Source organism: Mesoplodon densirostris, chromosome 13, assembly GCF_025265405.1.
Source record: "Mesoplodon densirostris isolate mMesDen1 chromosome 13, mMesDen1 primary haplotype, whole genome shotgun sequence".
NCBI lineage: Eukaryota > Metazoa > Chordata > Mammalia > Artiodactyla > Ziphiidae > Mesoplodon > Mesoplodon densirostris.
In genome coordinates this window covers 92359939-92378504 of record NC_082673.1, presented here as the reverse complement: position 1 = coordinate 92378504, position 18566 = coordinate 92359939, and the positions used below count along the sequence as shown (strand labels likewise).

Below are 18566 nucleotides of genomic sequence, written 5' to 3'. Positions count from 1 at the left end.
GCCAAAAAAAGACAAAGAAAAAAAAGAAGTAAAATTAGCCCGACGCTAAAGGCCATTCTGGTTTCACCTAACAAAGCTAAAAGCAAGACCTGAAAGGATCAAACTGTTCCCAAATAACTTAGCCACAACCCAGAACAAAGCTTGAGAATAATAATAGGAACACAAAAACATCTAGCACTAACAAAGTAAAATTACAGTGTCTGTCATCCAATCAAAAATTACCAGGCAGGGACTTCCCTGGTGGTGCAGTGGTTAAGAATCTGCCTGCCAATGCAGGGGACATGGGTTCAATCCCTGGTCCGGGAAGATCCCACATGCCACAGAGCAGCTAAGCCGGTGCGCCACAACTACTGAGCCTGCATGCCACAACTACTGAAGCCTGCATGCCTAGAGCCTGTGCTCCGCAACAAGAGAAGCCACCGCAATGAGAAGCCTGTGCACTGCAACGAAGAGTAGCCCCCACTCGCCGCAACTAGAGAAAGCCTGCGTAGAGCAACGCAGACCCAATGCAGCCAAAAGTAAACAAATAAATAAATTTATTTTAAAAAAGAAATTACCAGACATGCAAACAGGCAAGAAAACTCAACCCATAATGAGGATGAATCAATCAATAGACACTGACCCAGAAATGATGCAGAGGAAAGAACTACTAGTTAAGGACATTTAGATTATAATTGTATTTCATATATTCAAGAAACCACAGGAAACACTGAATATGTTAACATAAAGAGGCTAAAATAAAAGAATGGGAGAAGAAAAACAAGGCTGACAACTAGTCATAAAAAAGCCGGAGTGACTATATTAATATTAGACAAAGTGGATTACAGAGACATAACAATTCTAAACATTTATGCACCTAATAACAGAGCTTCAAAATACACAAAATCAAACCTAATAAAAATGCAAGGAGAAATAGACAAATCCAAAATATAGTAGAAATTCAGCACCCCTCTGTCTGTAATCGTTAGAACAAGTGTACAGAAAATTGCTAAAGGTACAGAAGACCTGAACAATACCGTCAACCAACTTAAGTAGTATTTATAGAACACTCTATTCATTAACAGTAGAATATGTATTTTTTCCAAAATCACATGAAACATTTACCAAGACTGACCATATTCTGAGCAATAAAACAAGTCTCGGGCAGCTAAGCCTGTGCACCACAACTACTGAGCCTGCGCTCTAGAGCCCACGAGCCACAACTACTGAGCCCGCACACCACAACTACTGAAGCCCACGCACCTAGGGCCCGTGCTCTGCAACAAGAGAAGCCACCACAATGAGAAGCCCATGCACCGCAACGAAGAGTAGCCCCTGCTCGCCGCAACTAGAGAAAAGCCCACGCCCAGCAACAAAGACTCAATGCAGCCAAAACTAAATAAAAACACTTACCAACTGATTCTCTGAGGCCAGCATAACTCTGATAACAAAACCAGACACAGATACTACAAATAATGAAAACTATAGACCAATATCCCTCATAGACACAAAATTTCTTGACAATATTTTATCAAATCGTATCCAACATGTAAAAAGGATAATACATCATGACTAAATTGGGTTTATCCTATGAATGCAAGGTTGGTTGAGTATTTTTAAGTGCAGCCAATGTAAGTCACATTAACAGACCAAAAAATAAAAACCATATAATCATCTCAATAAATGCAGAGAAAGCATTTGCCACAATCCAACATCCACTTATAATAAAAATTATCAACAAACAGGAATAGAAGGGAACTTCCACAACCTGACAAACAGCACCTAAGGGAAACCTATAAGAACATCCTTAATGGTAAAAGACTAAATGCAATCCCTGTAAGATGGGGGACAAGGCAAGGATGTCTGCTCTCACCCATTCTTTTCACTATCATACTGGAGGCTTTAGCCTATGCAATAAGGCAAGGAAAAAAAATAATATAAGGCATCCAAATTGAAAAAGAAGTAAAACTGTTTTTATACACAGATGATGTGGCCATCTATGCAGAAAATCCTACAGAATCTACAAGTGGAACCAGATCAATAAGTCAGCTAGCAAGATCACAAGATATAAAATTAACATTAAAAAAGCAACTTATGGGGCTTCCTTGGTGGCGCAGTGGTTAAGAATCCACCTGCCAATGCAGGGGACACAGGTTCAATCCCTGGTCCGGGAAGATCCCACATGCCACAGAGTAACTAAGCCTGTGCACCACAACTACTGAGCCTGCACTCTAGAGTCCACTAGCCACAACTACTGAGCCCACAAGCCACAACTACTGAGCCCACATGCCACAACTACTGAAGCCCGCACACCTAGAGCCCGTGCTCCACAACAAGAGAAGCCACTGTAGTGAGGAGCCCGCGCACCGTAATGAAGAGTAGCACCCACTCGCCTCAACTAGAGAAAGCCCATGCGCAGCAACGAAGACCCAACACAGCCAAAAATAAATAAAGTTTTAAAAAATTAACAATAAAAACACAACTGTATTTCCATATAATAACAATAAACAAAAATTGAAAAAGCCACATCATTTGCCACTGAGCAAAAATTATATGAAATATTTAGGGATACATTTGACAAAAGATGGACCTGCTGAGAGATATTAAAGAAAATCAGCAGGCGGACTCTCAACCACTGCGCCACCAGGGAAGCCCATATGTCCAGTTTTCAACAAAGGTACAAAGGCAACTGAGTGGAGAAGAGATAGTCTTTCAACAAACAGTACTGAACAAGTGGACACCCACATACAATAAGTAAACTCCAATCTATACCTCACACCACACACAAAAACTCCAAATGACCCACAGACCTAAATGTGAAACTTAAAACTATGAAACTTCTGGGCTTCCCTGGTGGTGCAGTGGTTGAGAGTCCGCCTGCCGATGCAGGGGACACGGGTTCGTGCCCCGGTCCGGGAAGATCCCACATGCCGCAGAGCGGCTGGACCCGTGAGCCATGGGCGCTGAGCCTGCGCGTCCGGAGACTGTGCTCCACAACGGGAGAGGCCACAACAGTGAGAGGCCCGCATACCGCAAAAAAATAAAAAAATAAAATGAAGTGTGGAGGACTTTAAAAACAAAACAAAACAAAACAAAACTATGAAACTTCTGGAAAGAAACATAGAAGAAAATATCCATGACTGACACCAAAAGCAAAATCTATAAAAGAAAAACTTGATAAACTGAAATTTGTCCAAGCACTGCTCTTTGAATATGCTGCTAAGGGAGTGGCAACTGAACGAGCGAACACCTCTAAGGCCACCACGCAGTGACAGACATGCCATGACCAACGTCAGCGCCCCCCCAACCTCCTCACTCCACCCCCACCCTGCACATCAGACAGCAGGTGCCCTGCTCCTTCTCTGAGAGCTGATCCCTGGTGGCCGCCTCACCTAACCCTGCCTTTGGCCACTTCCTCCACGCTGAGTGCTGGTCTTTGTCAAACGCAGGTCACATCACGTCACATCACTTCTCACTGATCCTCACCGTTGCCCACAGAATCAAACCAACACCTTCAACGAGGGCTGTCGCAACCTAGACCCAAGCCCCTCTCTGCTTCTCTCTCGACCATCACGCTGCAGGCGTCCAGCACCTGAACGCCCTGGGCCAGGGCTTCGGCTCTCGCACCTCTGCTTCTGTTGGTCCCTACAAGGACCCTGCCCCGCCCTGCCCCCTCCACCCCGGGAAACCCACTCATTCCTCAAGGGCCAGTCCCTTAGCGCACCCCTCCAGCGGGTGACCCAGTGTTCCTGCAGCCCTGGCTCCTACGGGGACTGTGGCATCGGTTCCAAACAGTGACAGCTGTGTGTGCCAGTCTGCTCCAGCGCACTGTGACTGGGGAGAAAAGTTGTGGTTTATATCCTTAGTATGCACGCAATTTCAAAACACAAACAAAAGCTGTTCATTGAAGGAAAAGACCCAAAATCCTCCCATAAGACTCAATATTATAAAACTGTCAATTTTCCTTCATCTACAAATATGTGAATCGGGCTACTGGAGGGTACTTGACAAAATCGTTCCAAAGTTCATATGGAAGAATCAACGTACAAAAGTAGCCAAATAAATTTTGAGAAGTATGTGAAAAGGATTTGTCCTATGTTATGTTAAGACGTATTAAAAGGCTACCGTAATTAAAACTATGCTATTGTTCTAAGAAGAGGTGCACAAATCAACAGAATTGTATAGAAAGTCCAGAAATAAACACCAATAAGGAAGAAAAAGAAAGGGAGGATTTTAAATAATGAAGACAGATTAGCCAATAGTGTTGGAACAGCTAGTTAGGCACTTAGGGAAAAAAATTAGTCTTCCCTGCATCTTTCCTTACCCCAAAATAAATGCTAGATGGATACAAGTGTTACATGTAAAAATGAAATGTAAGTCCTAAGTAGAAAATACAAGTACACATTTTATAGTCTTGGAGTAGGAAAGGATTTTCTAAGCCAGACACAAAAACCCACACACCTTGATGAATGTTGTTCAGTTGGACTATATAAATTTTTTTAATTTCTGAAAGTCATAAACACACATACACCTATGCCCACAACCGTACACTCTCACAACTCACCCCATCCTCAGTGGAGCATAAAGGAAATAAAAGACAAAACAGGTCAAACCATTCATAACAGGTATGACAAGAGGCTAATCTGTCTAATACGAACACGCAAAGGAGCTCATCCGCATCAACAAGGCAAACAAGAAGGAGGGCGGCGTGCAGACGGCCAGTCCAGGACCGGGCTCTCCCCGCGTCACGAGTGAGCGGCTGGGAGCGAGGCCTGCACACCGCTGCGCTCTGCCAGCACCAGATGTTGTCACTGCCGTGGCCACCACACAGGTGCGGACAACCAGCAGAGCCTGTGGAGGGTCCCCCACAAGCCCAAACTGTCGCACTGCGTGACGGGATCATCCACCTCTCGACATCCGTCTACAGAAGCCCTCCCGTGAGTACAGAGTGTTAGAAAACACACATGTGTCAATCAGGGATCTGGTTAGACTTTTTAAAAAACAAGCACTGGAAAAAGGTGGTAGTCAAGTAAGTATAAACTACCTGGCTGGTGGAAGAGCCGGGCTTGACCGGTTTTGTAAATTTCCACCTGCTGCCCCTGCCCCAGGCCAGGAGGTCTGTGGAGCAGACAGACCTGTGAGCACAGCGCTGATGGCAAATCAAGGTGAACACGCTGCAGAGACAGGGACGCGTCTGGGAGGCTCCCTGCGTCCCACAGGATACACCGAAGAAGCACCATCTCCGTTAACCTGCACGGCCAAGCAGGTCTGCGAGGGACGTGCTGTCAGCAGCTGGTCAGCAATGGGGCGAGACTCCGCCAGGACTGGCTCCTGCACTGCCCTCCACAGCTGCCCAGATGCTCCCAGCACAGGGCACGGAGCAGGGCCAACAGGGTCCTCCTTCCCATGCTGGACACGCTGTGGGTGAGCGCAGAAGCAGCTCCCTCCTCCCTCTCCCACCCCTCCTCCTCGCTCACCTGTACTCAGCATCCATTCAATGGCATTTAGTAATGCCCACCAGGTGCTGCTCCCACCCACAGAGCCCCTGGCCTGAAAGATGCCCACTTGTATTATGGCTGCCACATGCACTGGCACACGCTAACAGAGGTGCTGGGCCAACTTTGCTGAGCCGGAGGGGGGTCAGAAGTGGGTGTGGGAGGCGAAGGAGGCCACACACAGCCCAGCCCAGAGGCAGCCAGGAGCTGGTCTGGAGGGTAGGTGTGTGAGGGGAGACTGGGAAGTCAGGAGGCCCTGGGGGGTCACGGGAACTCCCCACCCCCACCCACGCACAAGGCCCAGGGTCTTCCCCTCTTAGCACAGGAGCTAGAGAAGGAATCAACTTCCAGAGTCACCGACAAGAACCTGGGCAGATGACCCAGGAAACACAGTCCCTTGAGAACACCGTTTCTCAACATAAGCCACGCCAAGCCGTGTCACCCCCAAAACTGGGTGGCCCTCCAGCTCAGTGGAGAAAGCACATTTCTCATGACATCCAGTAGCCAACGTTCCTTGAGCACTGAGCAGGAGCTTTCCTGGGGCCCGACCTCAAGAAGGTCAAGTAACTCAGCTCCATGAAGGGGCTCACGAGACCTGGGGCTGCTGAACACAGACAAGCAGCGACCCGGCTGTCCACCTGGGCCTTGGTGGACCCTGGGTCTGAAATAAGCACAGACACCTGCTTCCAGGCACAGGCGACAGCTGTGAAGGCGAGGGAGCAGGCAAGCACCCACGGGTTCCACCTCTGACCCACTGAGGGTCCTCAGCAGGCAGCAAACAGCCTTGGAGGAGTGAGAAACAGCAAGACGCAGGTCCAAACAATCCACCGCAGCGTGGACGTCGGTTTCAAGGTAACCAAGACAGCTCAACTCCAGGTGATCCTATTCTGACACCAAAGAGAGACGAGAGACACGTGCTCACTTGAGCCATGATGGCCAAAGAGCCTGCTGACAACAGCCTCCCCAGGCCCTTTGGCTGCCAGGACCATAGGGGCAGCCATGTCACAATCATGCCACCGCTCAAGTGTCCCACACTGATGATTCCCGCATGGGTCTCCTGGGGCCCAGCGCCTGCTGGCCATCTCCATCTGGACCACCATCGCCACGCACACTCAACAGCTCTAACACCAGCGTCACCCCGACTTCTCCCCGACCCCCACCTCACCTGCCTCTTTTCCTGTGTCATCGTGCACTCAGCTACGTGGGTCAGAGGTCAGCATCGCCCCCTCCTGTTCCTCCATCTCCCTCCCCACACCCTACAGTGACTCACTGACCACCTTCTTCCCCACCTCTACCACCATCCCTTTCCAGAGTGGTCCCCACAAGCCAGCCTCCACCCCAACCCCACCTGCCCCCCCACCAGGCAGCCACTCCCGCTTACACCCCACACAGGCCGCCTCTGCCCCCCACACCCCTTTGTGCCTCACTGCCCTTGAGCTCACCAGTCGGCCCCGCCCCCACCCCGGCTGGGCCAGCAAAGGGGAACCTCAGGCCGTAGCTGTGCTGGCGCTCCAGGAAAACCAGAACCCAAACTGGGGCCTAGAAGCCCAGGGACTGGGAGCCAGCCCTGGCCTAGCACCACGCAGCTCTCACCTGGATTGAGAGCGGGACGTCCTGCAGCCCTCCGGCTTCACGCCTACCTTACGTGACCACTAATCCTCAGGACTGTGGACAAAGTACCTCCCTACTCTACAGTCAACGAGAAAATGGAACGAATACAGCGGCCCCTGCGCGTTGGGACTCTCGGGTTTAGGCTTAGCTTCCCATAGAGAGGACCCCGTTTTCCCCCCGGGGAAGCGAGGACGTGGACCACACGCCTCCGGAGTGACAGGCGCCAGGACTGGGGACCGAGCGCCCCCCAGGGAGGAGACGGGCACAGAGACGAGGTACCCCGAGCCCCGCCCTGGGAGGGGACGGGCACGGGGGCCGGGCTCCCCATGCCTTTGCGAGGAAGAATGTGAGCGGCTCGGCTCCCAGGGCACTCTTCCGGGTTGTGACGCGGCAAATCCGGCTCCGCGCGGGGCTGGGCGCACCTGAGCCCGGGGAAGCGGGTGGGCTCGGCCCCGCGACGCCCGGGACCCTTTCCGCGCTCGCCCGGTAACCTTGGAGAGGCGCCCCCTGACTCGGTTTACCACGGCGGCCTGGCCAAGGGGGCGGCCCGAGAGTCCGCAGCCCCGGCTTCCCCGAGGGGCGCCTCGCCGAGTTACCGCCGCCAGCCCCGATTACCTGAGGAGCCGCGGCAGCCGCGGCCCGTGCACCGCCCTCCCGCCTGCCGCTGACCGGAGTGGGCGGGGCCACGCAGCGAGCCCACCGCCCCCCCCACCAACCGTGGCCTGGCGCGCGGCAGCCCGGCCCCGCCCCCAAGCGATCTCTGCGCTCACTGGTCGCAGGGGCGTCCCTCTCGCCCTCTCCACCGGGTGTCCCGAACCCCAGAGAGTCAGAGTGCGCAAACTCCGCCTCGCGCTCGGCCCCGCCCCCGGCCGCCCCGTGACCTCCACACCTGACTGCTGGGCGCCAGTAGGGCCGCCCTGTCGGCCTCAAGGCGTGCGGCCGGCCACTGCGCAGGCGCAGGAAGCGGCTCCCGTCCCACTCCGCTGTGTCCTCGTACGACATATACACCGCGATGATCCCGGCACACAGGCACCGCCCCACATAGCGGGAGAGGCATCGGCGACGCCGGCTCGGCGCCTCAGTGTGCCCAAAGCCGGTCCTCTCACAAGCACATACCTGTCCGGGTACACACGCCAGGTGGGCCTGACCTGGACACACACAGGCACTGTCATGTCCTATATCTCTCACACGTGAACACACACTGAACACCCAACCAACACCCCAGAGACCCCAAGGCCGAGGAACCCTCCACAGACAGGTACACACACGCAAACTGGAGGCACACGTCCAGTAGGCCAACAGATCGTGAGAATCAAGATGAGCAGGCATAGGGCTTCCCTGGTGGCGCAGTGGTTGAGAGTCCACCTGCCGATGCAGGGGACACGGGTTCGAGCCCTGGTCCGGGAAGATCCCACATGCTGCGGAGCAACTAAGTCTGTGCGCCACAACTACTGAGCCTGCACTCTAGAGTCCGCAACGCACAACTACTGAGCCCACGTGCCACAACTACTGAAGCCAGCATGCCTAGAGCCCATGCTCTACAATAAGAGAAGCCACTGCAATTAGAAGCCCACCCACTGCAACGAAGAGTAGCCCCGGCTCACCACAACTAGAGAAAGCCTGCATGCAGCAACGAAGACCCAACTCAGTCAAAAGTAAAATAAATAAAATAAATTAATTTTTTAAAAAATGCACAGAAGACGTTTCTCCAAAGAAGGCATACAGATGGCCAATAGGCACATGAAAAGATACTCAACATTGCTAATTAGAGAAATGCAAATCAAAACTATAATAAGGTACTACCTGACACCAGTCAGAATGGCCATTATTAAAAAGTCTACAAATAACAAATGCTGGAGAGGGTGTGGAGAAAAGGGAACCCTCCTACACTGTTGGTGTGAATGTGAAGTGGTGCAGCCACTATGGCAGACAGCATGGGGGTTCCTCAAAAAACCCAAAATAGAGTTGCCATATGAGCCAGCAATCCCCCTCTTGGGCATATATCTGGAGTAAACTATAAGTTGAAAAGATACATGCACCCCAGTGTTAATAGCAGCACTATTTACAACAGCCAAGACATGGAAGCATCCTAAGTGTCCACTGACAGATGAATGGATAAAGAAGATGTGGCACATATATACAATGGACTACTCCTCAACCATAAAAAAGAATGAAATAATGCCATTTGCAGGGACATGGACGGACCTGGAGATCATCATGCTAAACGAAGTCAGTCAGAGAAAGACAAATATAACGTTACCCTCCCCTTGAAATACCTGGAGCAGCTTCTCTTTTCCTAACCCCCAGGTCAGTAGCAAACCAGTTAGTTTGTCCATATTTTCTAAACTCCAGGCAGTTTGCTAGACAAGGGTCGTGGGTGAGCAAGGGAATATCAAGCACCAGCCTCGTTCTCAAGCAGCTCACAGTCCAGCAGGGATGACGAAATGTGTCACAGCAGTTCAATTCCAAGCATTCTAAGGCTTTCCCTGCAGTGGGAGTACCCCATGGACCGTGGATCCCAGTGGGGACAAGTCCAGTCCACAGACACTGCCAGGACGGCAGCCCCCAGCCACTGTGCTGTCCAGCTCACAGAAGAGAGACTACGACTTGGGCCTCAGTTGTGTCGTCTGGAAAGGGGGCATCGCTTGGTGGTGCTCAGATTTGAAATCCTGGGTGTGAACTGCCTACCACAGGACAGGCACGTCGGGTGTGGTCTGTGCGCAGGAGCAGGGCTCTGGGAGCTGGTAGTTGCCGCTTAGAACAGCACCTGGCTCACAGCAGGCACTCGGGAAATATTGGCTGCTACTCCCCATGGTAAAAGCACTCACAGAAGACTCCAGGGGCCAGCAGAAGGGAGGGACCGTGTTGGCGCATCTCTCCTGGAGCTGGGGGTTTGAGGTGGACTCAAGCGGGGGCGAGGGTTCCTTGCTTGCTTGGGAACGTGTCATCAAGTGCGTAGAGAGGTCTGGGGGAAAGGCCTCTGCAGCAGGTCTTGGCCTGAGCAGAAGCTTCCAGGCCTCAGCAGCGGCAGGATGGGTGGCTTTGGGAATTCTCTGGCTGGCCAGTGGTTTTTTTGTTTGTTTGTTTTTGTTTTTTGGCTGCATTGGGTCTTCACTTTTGCGCGTGGGCTTTCTCTAGTTGTGGTGAGCAGGGACTACTCTTCATTGCGGTGCGTGGGCTTCTGATTGCGGTGGCTTCTCTAATTGTGGAACAGACTCTAGGCGCGTGGGCTTCAGTAGTAGTGGCTCGTGGGCTCTAGAACACAGGCTCAGTAGTTATGGCACACGGGCTTAGTTGCTCTGTGGCATGTGGGATCTTCCTGGACCAGAGATAACCGGGGTCTCCTGCACTGGCAGGCGGATTCTTAACTGCTGTGCCACCAGAGAAGTCCCCAGGCCAGTGGATGTGACTTGGCACTTTCACTGCCAAAGGCCTGGGTTCAATCCCTGGTCAGGGAAATAAGATCCTGCAAGCCTTACAGCACCGCCAAAAAAAGGCCTCTTTTGGCCCTTGGGGTTCTCACCCCAGAGAATGGGCCTCACGCAGGGCAGGGCTGGTTCCAGCAAGATGTTCTTAGGGCAAGCTAGTCCTGGGGGATAGGACACCCCCTTTGAGGGCACACCGCAGGTACAGCTCTAGAACCTTCCATTCTAGAATCTGCCCCTGCTATCCCAGAGCCTACCTTCCCCCATGCCAGTCCATGGTTGTGCAGCTGTGTTAGCCTCCCACCCCGAGCTCTCAGTCCTGGTCCCTCCCCTGTCTCTGCCCCAGTCCCAGCAAGACTTCAGAAGCTTGGCTGCAGCCTTGAGGGGGCGCAGGTCCCAGCTGGCCTCCTGCAGCCCCATCACCCCTGTTCCGCTAACACATGTCAGGCCTCAGTCATGCCTCCCGTCCCCCATCCCCAAGGCCCTGTGGTGAGCTGGATGGCCCCAACCCCTTCCGCAGTGCCCTGACCTCCAGAAGGTCAGACCAGACAGCCTTCATGGAGCAGGTATGCGAAAGCAGGGACAACAGCTACCTGCCTTCCTCCAAGAAGATCGGCTCTGGGGCCTTCTCCAAAGTCCACCTGGCCTATGCCACGCAGGAGTGCATACAGCACAACTCCAAGCTGGCCTCTGACCTGAGGGGCAAGTGCCACACCACGGTGAGGCAGGCCGCCTCCTCCCCATGCGGTGGGGGATCCGTGGTTCACCCTCCAGCCGGTTCACCAGCCCTGAGGCCCCTGTCCTAACCCCACCCAGGCACTTCCCAGGTGCTCCGGCTCCCTCCTGGTCCTGGATCCTCCCTGAAGGCCAAGGCTCGGGCAGGCTGATGACTCCCAGTTCCGGACCCCTTGAACACAAAAGTGCCTGGGACAGGAGTGAGCAGGACATCAGAGCTGCCCCCCAAGGACGCTGCTCACCGAGCCTTGCCCCGGCCAAGTTCAGCAACATGCACAAAGGCCACAGGGCCTGTTCTGCCACATCCCGCCCCCGAGGGGCTGTGGTCTTCGCACAGTGGCCACCCTCCACCCCCGCAGGTGACTATCAAGATCGTCTCCACCGCTGAGGCCTCTGTGGAGTTCTCCTGCAAGTTCCTGCCCTGTGAGATCTCGTCACTCACTGCTACCTACAAGCACCTGAACGTGGTGGGCAGAGACCCCAAGACATCCTGGTCCCCTCCTGCCCAGCCCAGCCCTGCCCCCTTCCCCTCCTGGGACCCTTACGCTCGAGCCCAGCCCCATCCCGAGACCCCAAACCAGTGCAACTGACGGCCCCTCCTCGGGGTGATGGCAGGCGGGCGGGACCCAGTACGTGCAGCTCTATGAGACCTACCGGAACAGCTGGCACGCCTACTTGGTGCTGGAGCCGGCGGCCCGTGGTGACCTGCTGGAGCACATCAATGCCGTGTCCGACCACTGCCGCTGCCCGGGGCTGGAGCAGGAGGCCCACAGGCTGTTCCAACAGCTAGTCAGTGCTGTGGCGCACTGCCCCAACTCAGGCATGGCAGTTGAGGGCGCCGCCCAGCCCACCCTCCCACCGCATGGAGACCCGCCTGAGCTCAGGCCCAGCCTCACCTCTGCTTCCCCATGCAGGGACCTAAAGTGTGAGAACATCCTGCTAGATGACGGAGGCTTCCTAAAGCTGAGCGGTGAGCCTGCGGCCCAGCCCCCAACCCTGCCCCCAGCCTGCACCAACTCTGACCGAGGTCTTCCACTTCTGCGGGCCACACGTACCCCACTCTTGACCCAGCCAGGCACCCAGCGTCTACACTGGCTTGCTCCAGACTTCTGACCCCAGTCTGCCTTGTCCTTCAACCCCCCTAGGAGGCCTACATCCCACCCTCGCCCAGAGCCACACTTGCAGTCACCCCACACGCCCCATGCCCACCACACAGCCACCCCGCAGGAGCCCACTTACACCCCGCCCCTCACCCGCCACCCACCCTCCCTGTATGCCCCCTGCAGACTTCCGCTTTGCCAATCGATCGGGGCTTAAAACTCGCGGCTGAGCACCTTCTACGGCTCTGTGGCCTACGCAGCCCTGGAGGTCCTCACGAGCAAGCACAGCGGGGAGCAGGCTGACCCGTGGAGGCGGGGATCGCCACCTCACGGGCTCCAGGACCCCTAGGGAGGGGAGGGGAGTGGCGGGGTGGGGAGGGGGCACGCCCTGGGAAGCCCACGCCCCCGGAGGTGTCGTGCTCTATGCCATGGTGACTGGGAACTGCCCAAGGAGCGCCAGCCCCACCGCATGCTGTATCTGATGTGCGGGGGCCCCACCTTACGGCCAGGCCTGTCCCCAGGTGAGCGCCTCCACCCTGTGTCCCTCCCCCGTCCCAGCCCGCACCCAGGTGGGCAGCAAGAGAGAGCTGGGTCCGGAGAGGGGGACATGGGCTGGTGGCCCCGCTAAGCCTGAACCCTGCACTAGCCCAGGGCAGCCGCATCGCCTCTCTCTGCCTGTCACCCCACGTGTGAAACACGGACACCCTACGGCCGTTTGGGAAGACTGAATGGGATGACCGCTCCAAGCTGCCGGCATTGTTGGCGGTGATGGCCGTGGGCTGGGGCGCGACAGGGCGTGGGGGTGGGGGGCAGTGTCATCTGTAGGCCGCATCCTTGAGGCCTCACCCGCAGAGTGCCAGCACCTGATCCGAGGCCTGCTCCAGCTGCACCCGCGAGCACGCCTGGGCCTGTAGCACGCGGCCGCGCACCACTGGAGGCTGCCCGCCACGCATGCGCTCTTCCGCACCGTGCTCGGTGACGTCACACCAGGTGCTGCAGGCCCACCAGTGGGGGCAGGTGGGCGGCTCCTCAGCGCCCCACCTGACCCTCCCACTGCTGTCAGTTGCAGAGAAGCCTGAGTCGTCCTAGCTCCCAACGTCCCCAGACAACGTGGAGCCCAGCGCGGGCTCAGATCCCCCAAGGACGCTCCTGCAACTGCGGCGACCCCAGCAACAGGGCACCCACCCTGAGAGTGCCCCTGGTCCGGCGCCCAAGCCCACGGAGTCTCCCCGGAGACGAGGTGCAACTCTGCCGGGCTGGGACTCTGGAGCACGGAGACGGCCAGTTGCGCGGTGGGCCCTCCAGGCGTCCGCTGTCGCTATGCTCCATGTCTGCCATCCGCCACATGCCTGGACACTACTTGGTTAACTGAGGGTGGGCGGGAGCGTGGGGGCGAGGCCAAATAGAGCGTTTATTCTGTGGAGCCAACGGTGTGGACTTAATGCAGGAAGAGGGCCGCGGGCCTTGGGGCATCTGGAAAACAGTCCACATACCTCCAGGCCAGAGCTTTAATTTATCTGGGGGGAAGGGAGGGAATAGAGAAGGGAACGCAGAGGAGGGAGACACCCGGCACCCATGAGGAAGCCAGCCTTGATGGGCGCGCCCGTGGAGCTGTCTCCAGCTTTGCAGGGTGGTCAGGGGAAAGACTTGAGCCAAGGGCAAGGCTGCAGGCACAGCAGGGAGGCGCTCAGCTTGGCAGGCAGGGGGTTCTGGGGAGCTGAGGCTCAGGCGAGCTGACCAGGGAGAGGGCCTAGCTAGTGGGGGAGAGCGAGGGCATCAGGGCAGTCCAGGACTGGGAAATAGGACTTGAGGAGCTTGCGAAGAGCTGAGGGTAGGTTTGGGCACAGGTCAAGTGGAAAGGTGGGGAGCATGAAGGGGAGGCAACACCCAGCAAGTGCTCCGAGGACAGGCCACAGGGGTGCAGCCCCGGGTAGACCCCAGGACAGGCTGTGGCTGGTGAAAATCTCAACAGGTGAGCCCTTTGAGGCTGGGTCTCAGGCAGGGCCCCAGGATGGAGGGGCCTGGGGTGGGACTGGTACCGAGGGACACTGCAAGCACCTGGGTGCCCCACTATGCCCAGACCCCTGTAGCACCCTTGGGACTGGGAAGCTCCAGCTAGCCCCTCGGGCTTGCAGTGTTTCTCTGTCCAGCCCTGCTGGCCATCCCCATGGAGATACCTGAGCAAGTCACAGGGTTGGGCCAGCTCTGGCTGAACAGTCCTCCTCTGAGCAACCAGCATTCTTGCTGGAGCCAACAGGGCACAGGGAGACACCCTCAATCCTCAGCAAAGACCTGGAGCTTAAGAACTGCTCTGCTTCTCAGCAGGGCACACCCTCAGAGCAAGGGGACCCGGAGGCCTGCCGGCGGCTGCACGCAGCCCTGGTCTGAGAGGCCTAGACGGATGGCGAGCAAAGGTGGGCCCGGAGCTGGCGGCAGGCTTCGCGGGCCTCAGGTGGGTGCAACTCCCTCTGTGTGCGTCTCTGGGGCCACAGCTCCAGCCCCCGCCGCGCCGCCCTGCTCCCAGCGGTCCTGCTGCTGCAGCTGTCGCTCAACGTCCTCAGGTATTTGCACCTCCAGCAGGTTTTCCATGCCGCGCTCTGGTTCATCCCCAATAAGAACCTGCCAGCAGGGCAGGCAGGGGAAGCAGGTGAGCAGCTGGCTGGCACACTGTGGACATCCACCACTCCCCCAACCCTGCACCCACCTGGATGAGTTTCTCACAAGTCACCCGCACATCGGGCTCCGGCTCCCAGTTGTGCAGCTCGCGCAGGATCAAGTAGGCTCCCTGGTCCCTCACCTGCTTCCGACCAGGTGCCGTGGCCGTCAGCTGGGAGAGAGCAGAGGTTATCCCGACATCAGCGTGCTAATAATATATAAGTGGGGGGGGGGGGCGGGGGGGTGTGACATTAATGCAGCAGGTGCTCCGGCTCACCAGCATGATGGCCTCAATGAGCATCTTGCGGATGTCGGCATCAGGATCTCGCTGCTTGTCTTGTGGCAGATATTGCAGGTCAACGGGCAGCCCTAGGGGTGAATTCACTGGGTCCCTATGCTGGCCCCTGGACTGCTAGGCAAGACCCTACCACTGTAAGGCCCATCTGTGTTCAGCAACTCCCTGCTAAAGGTTTCAGAAGGGGCCCTCATCTGGACACCTCCTGCTGCCTCTCCCCCCACTGGCCTCCCCTCCTGCCAGACCAACGCTGAGTCTCGACCCAAGCCACTCACGCTCCATCTCCTCCTCGGAGAAGTCCTCAGGCCCAGCCAGGGGCAGTAGCAAGTAGGGGAGAATGTCCACCTCAGGCCCAAGCAACCACTCATGGTGTCCTGGGGAGAAACAGGAATGGAGGCCAATCCAGAGGGGCCCCAGGGTCCAGTCTATTCCTCCCACTCCCCGACACGGCAACTTCCCCACCACCACTCACGGTGCTCGAAGCAGCAGTTTCGCAGTGTCCCCACCACCCCGCCCCTGCGCACCGAGGAGTCCGGGTACTGGGTAAGAGGCAGCAGCCGCTGGACCACGCACCTGGAGGGAAAGGCCACTCAGTGCCGTCCCTCCTCACTTCCACCCCCTCCCCGCGAGCGCCCTGGGCTTCACCTATCGGGGTTCAGCAGGAAAGCGCGCGTCGCAGGACGCTGGCTGAGGTTGGAGAGCACTGGTCCCAAGTAGTGCAGGGGCGCGCGGGCGTTGTAGCCGGGAGTGCACAGCGCGAGCACCAGCCGCTCCAGGCCCGACTCCCCGGGCTCAGCGGCCGCCAGCGCCTCCATCAGCGCAGTACATGGCACCGGCTCGCGGCTGAGGTTAGCCAGCACGGCGGCCGCCTCCTCGGCCCAGGGCCACTGTGGGTCCAACGCGCAGCCCAGCAGGCAGGCAGGTAGTCCGGGCTCGGCCGCCAGCAGCGGCTCGTGCAGGCCGGGGTCGGCGGCCAGATTGACTAGCGCGCGAGCGGCGTCTCGGGCCGGGGCGGGAGCAGGGGCCACCGCCAGCTCGACCAGAGCCCGCAGCAGTGCCGCCTGGCCGGCCAGCAGCATGCGGCCGGGCCCCGAGCCGGTCAGCTCCAACACATGCTGCGCCGCCGCCGCCTGCAGGTCAGCCCGCGCCCCGAGCGCCAGGAAGGGCAGCAGCTTCGCCGCCTCCGCCTTCGGGCCGGCCTCCAGCATCGGCGACCCTACGGAGGCGAGGCCACCGGCTGACCCACCCACGGCCCCTTCGTCCTCCCGCATGCTGGTCGGCGTGCTCCGCTACGCAAGCTCAGCGATGTGGTGCGCCTACAGGTGGGCAGCGGCCCCGCGCACCAGGGTACCGGAAGCCCCGGCGACCAATCCGAGGCTAGCGGCTCTGTGCAAGGGGCGGGACCGGCGCGCGGAGGCGGGGCCACGCCAAGGCCCGGGGGATTGTGGGATTAGTTGCCGGCCGGAAGCCGGGGACCTCGGGCTCTGCGCGGTGGTGGGGGTCGTGCAGGGACAAGCTTTGGGCCCTGGCATGGCACCGTCCCTTAGGGGTCCTGCCAGCCGCTGATAGCGGACTGATTACATTCCCTCTTCCTTCGTGATTGGCAGACATCCGTCTTCGCGGGAAGAAAAGCAGGATCAATTACAGTGCTTGACTTTCTAGTGTATTCCTGGCATACTCTCCGTTTGATCGTGATATATTTTCGTTTTTATATATGGTTGTATTAAGTTTGCGAATTTATTTATTTATTTTTTTTGGCTGTGTTGGGTCTTTGTTGCTGCGCGCGGGCTCTCTCTAGTTGCGGCGAGCGAGGGCTACTCATCGTCCCGGTGCGCGGGCTTCTCATTGCGATGGCTTTTCCTTGCGGAGCACGGGCTCTAGGCGCGCGGGCTCAGTAGTTGCGGCTCGCGGGCTCTAGAGCGCAGGCTCAGTAGTTGTGGCGCACGGGCTTAGTTGCTCTGCAGCATGTGGGATCTTCCCGGACCAGGGCTCGAACCCGTGTTCTCTGCATTGGCAGGCGGATTCATAACCACTGCGCCACCACGGAAGCCCTTATTGGTTTTGTTAAAGAACCACCTTTTGGATTCATTTCTTTATTGTTTTCTTTTTCAAGTTTATTGATTTCTAGTCTGACCTTACTGTTTCTTTTCTTCTGCTTACTTTGAGTTTAATTTGCTGTTCTTTTTTTTTAGTTTCTTAAGGTAGAAGCTGAGGTCATTGATTTGAGACCTTTCTTTTCTAATATAGGGGTTTCCCCCCACTTATTGCCTGACTCATGGGTTATTTGTTATGTACTTTACTTTTACATAGGTTATAAGCCCCTTAATAGATTGATATTATTTTTGTTTCACACTAAGGGCTAGGACGAAGCCTCTAGGGGCAGTGATGCCCAGAAGAGCCACTTATAGGGAAAAATATGCCCCTGAGGTCAGGAGGTCATAACGTCCAAGAGCCGGGATTTGCCCCGCCTGAGACCCATAGCCTCAATCCCAATCTAAACTTTCCTGAAAGTCCCATGGAAATTGAGGAAGAGGATGGATGAGTCCAAGGACGTGCCACCTCTCCATGGCAACCACATGCTCGGGACACACAGATCCCGGCCAGGCCATAAGAGTTGAAAATTCCTCAAGGTATGGAATTAGAATATTGTGGATAACCTAGGTAAATGATGCCCTCTGGTGGGTACTTTTGACTGAGACAAAAATGTGCACCTTCAGTGCCCACTGGCGTGAGCAGAGGACTAATGAACAGGCTGTGATTCAAGGAGGTGTTTACAGTAATCACCAGCTAGGGAGCCTCAAATATGCCCATGATGAATTAAAAGATCCAAAGTGTTTGGAAGTGATTTCAAAGTTAAAGGGACAAGAACTGTACAAAGAACCCCCATATAGCCTTGACCCAGAGACCTCAAATTCCCAGGTCACCCCGGTAATGACCTTTGTCTTACCTCTTGTGTCCAGGTGGGAACAGCTCTTCATGCCCTCGACACAGACCACCGGCCAGCTATTGTGTAGCATGTTCCTTGATTTGCATTTGTTTGGTTGTCTCCTGATTAGATTCAGGTTGTACATTTCTGGTAGGAATGCTCTGGAGGAAATCCTGGGTTCTTTTCATCCTGTCCAATCAGGTGGCACAATGTCAGTTTGTCTCAGCTTATTTTGATCACTTAATTATGATGGAGTGGCCCAAGCTTCGTCCCTGTCAGGTTACTCTTTTTCTTTTTGTATTTAATAAGTATTTTATGGGGGGATACTTTGAGGCTATGTAAACA

The 18566-nt window shown here is 56.0% G+C and overlaps 3 protein-coding genes across 12 annotated transcripts in view; 1 reads left to right on the top strand and 2 right to left on the bottom strand.

Moving 5' to 3' along the window:
• Nucleotides 1-7921, bottom strand: part of MROH1 (maestro heat like repeat family member 1) — a 65701-nt gene extending 57780 nt beyond the window's left edge. For 3 of the 10 annotated variants that reach the window (XR_009534067.1, XM_060115572.1, XM_060115581.1), the window contains exon 1: nucleotides 7701-7782. The gene's annotated coding sequence lies outside the window, so the exon portion shown is untranslated. The other 7 variants (XM_060115575.1, XM_060115580.1, XM_060115574.1 and 4 more) reach the window with 6 other exon arrangements.
• Nucleotides 7922-10950: 3029 nt separating this feature from the next.
• LOC132500655 (testis-specific serine/threonine-protein kinase 5-like) lies at nucleotides 10951-14733 on the top strand. Its single transcript, XM_060115748.1, is given in 11 exon segments — nucleotides 10951-11229; nucleotides 11605-11709; nucleotides 11876-12069; nucleotides 12151-12215; nucleotides 12532-12558; nucleotides 12561-12657; nucleotides 12752-12783; nucleotides 12786-12866; nucleotides 13198-13362; nucleotides 13451-13585; nucleotides 14582-14733. Coding segments are annotated over 11 exon segments (1332 nt in total).
• On the bottom strand, nucleotides 13738-16635 carry HGH1 (HGH1 homolog). The gene is made up of 6 exons (XM_060116031.1): nucleotides 15941-16635; nucleotides 15768-15868; nucleotides 15571-15669; nucleotides 15278-15369; nucleotides 15050-15172; nucleotides 13738-14964 (listed from the first exon to the last, which is right to left on the bottom strand). Exons 1-6 carry the CDS (start codon nucleotides 16564-16566, stop codon nucleotides 14794-14796), a joined length of 1212 nt encoding a protein of 403 aa, XP_059972014.1. The 5' UTR covers nucleotides 16567-16635; the 3' UTR covers nucleotides 13738-14793.
• Nucleotides 16636-18566: the final 1931 nt, after the last annotated feature.

Bases quoted from the DNA above. Each gene is read 5' to 3' on its own strand.
- HGH1 (XM_060116031.1), bottom strand. From the start codon at position 16,566: ATGCGGGAGGACGAAGGGGCCGTGGGTGGGTCAGCCGGTGGCCTCGCC. The intron at 15,670-15,767 runs GTGAGTGGTGGT...GTTTCTCCCCAG, and splicing joins AAACTGCTGCTTCGAGCACC to GACACCATGAGTGGTTGCTT. The intron at 15,173-15,277 runs GTGAGCCGGAGC...GCTCTCTCCCAG, and splicing joins TCATTGAGGCCATCATGCTG to CTGACGGCCACGGCACCTGG.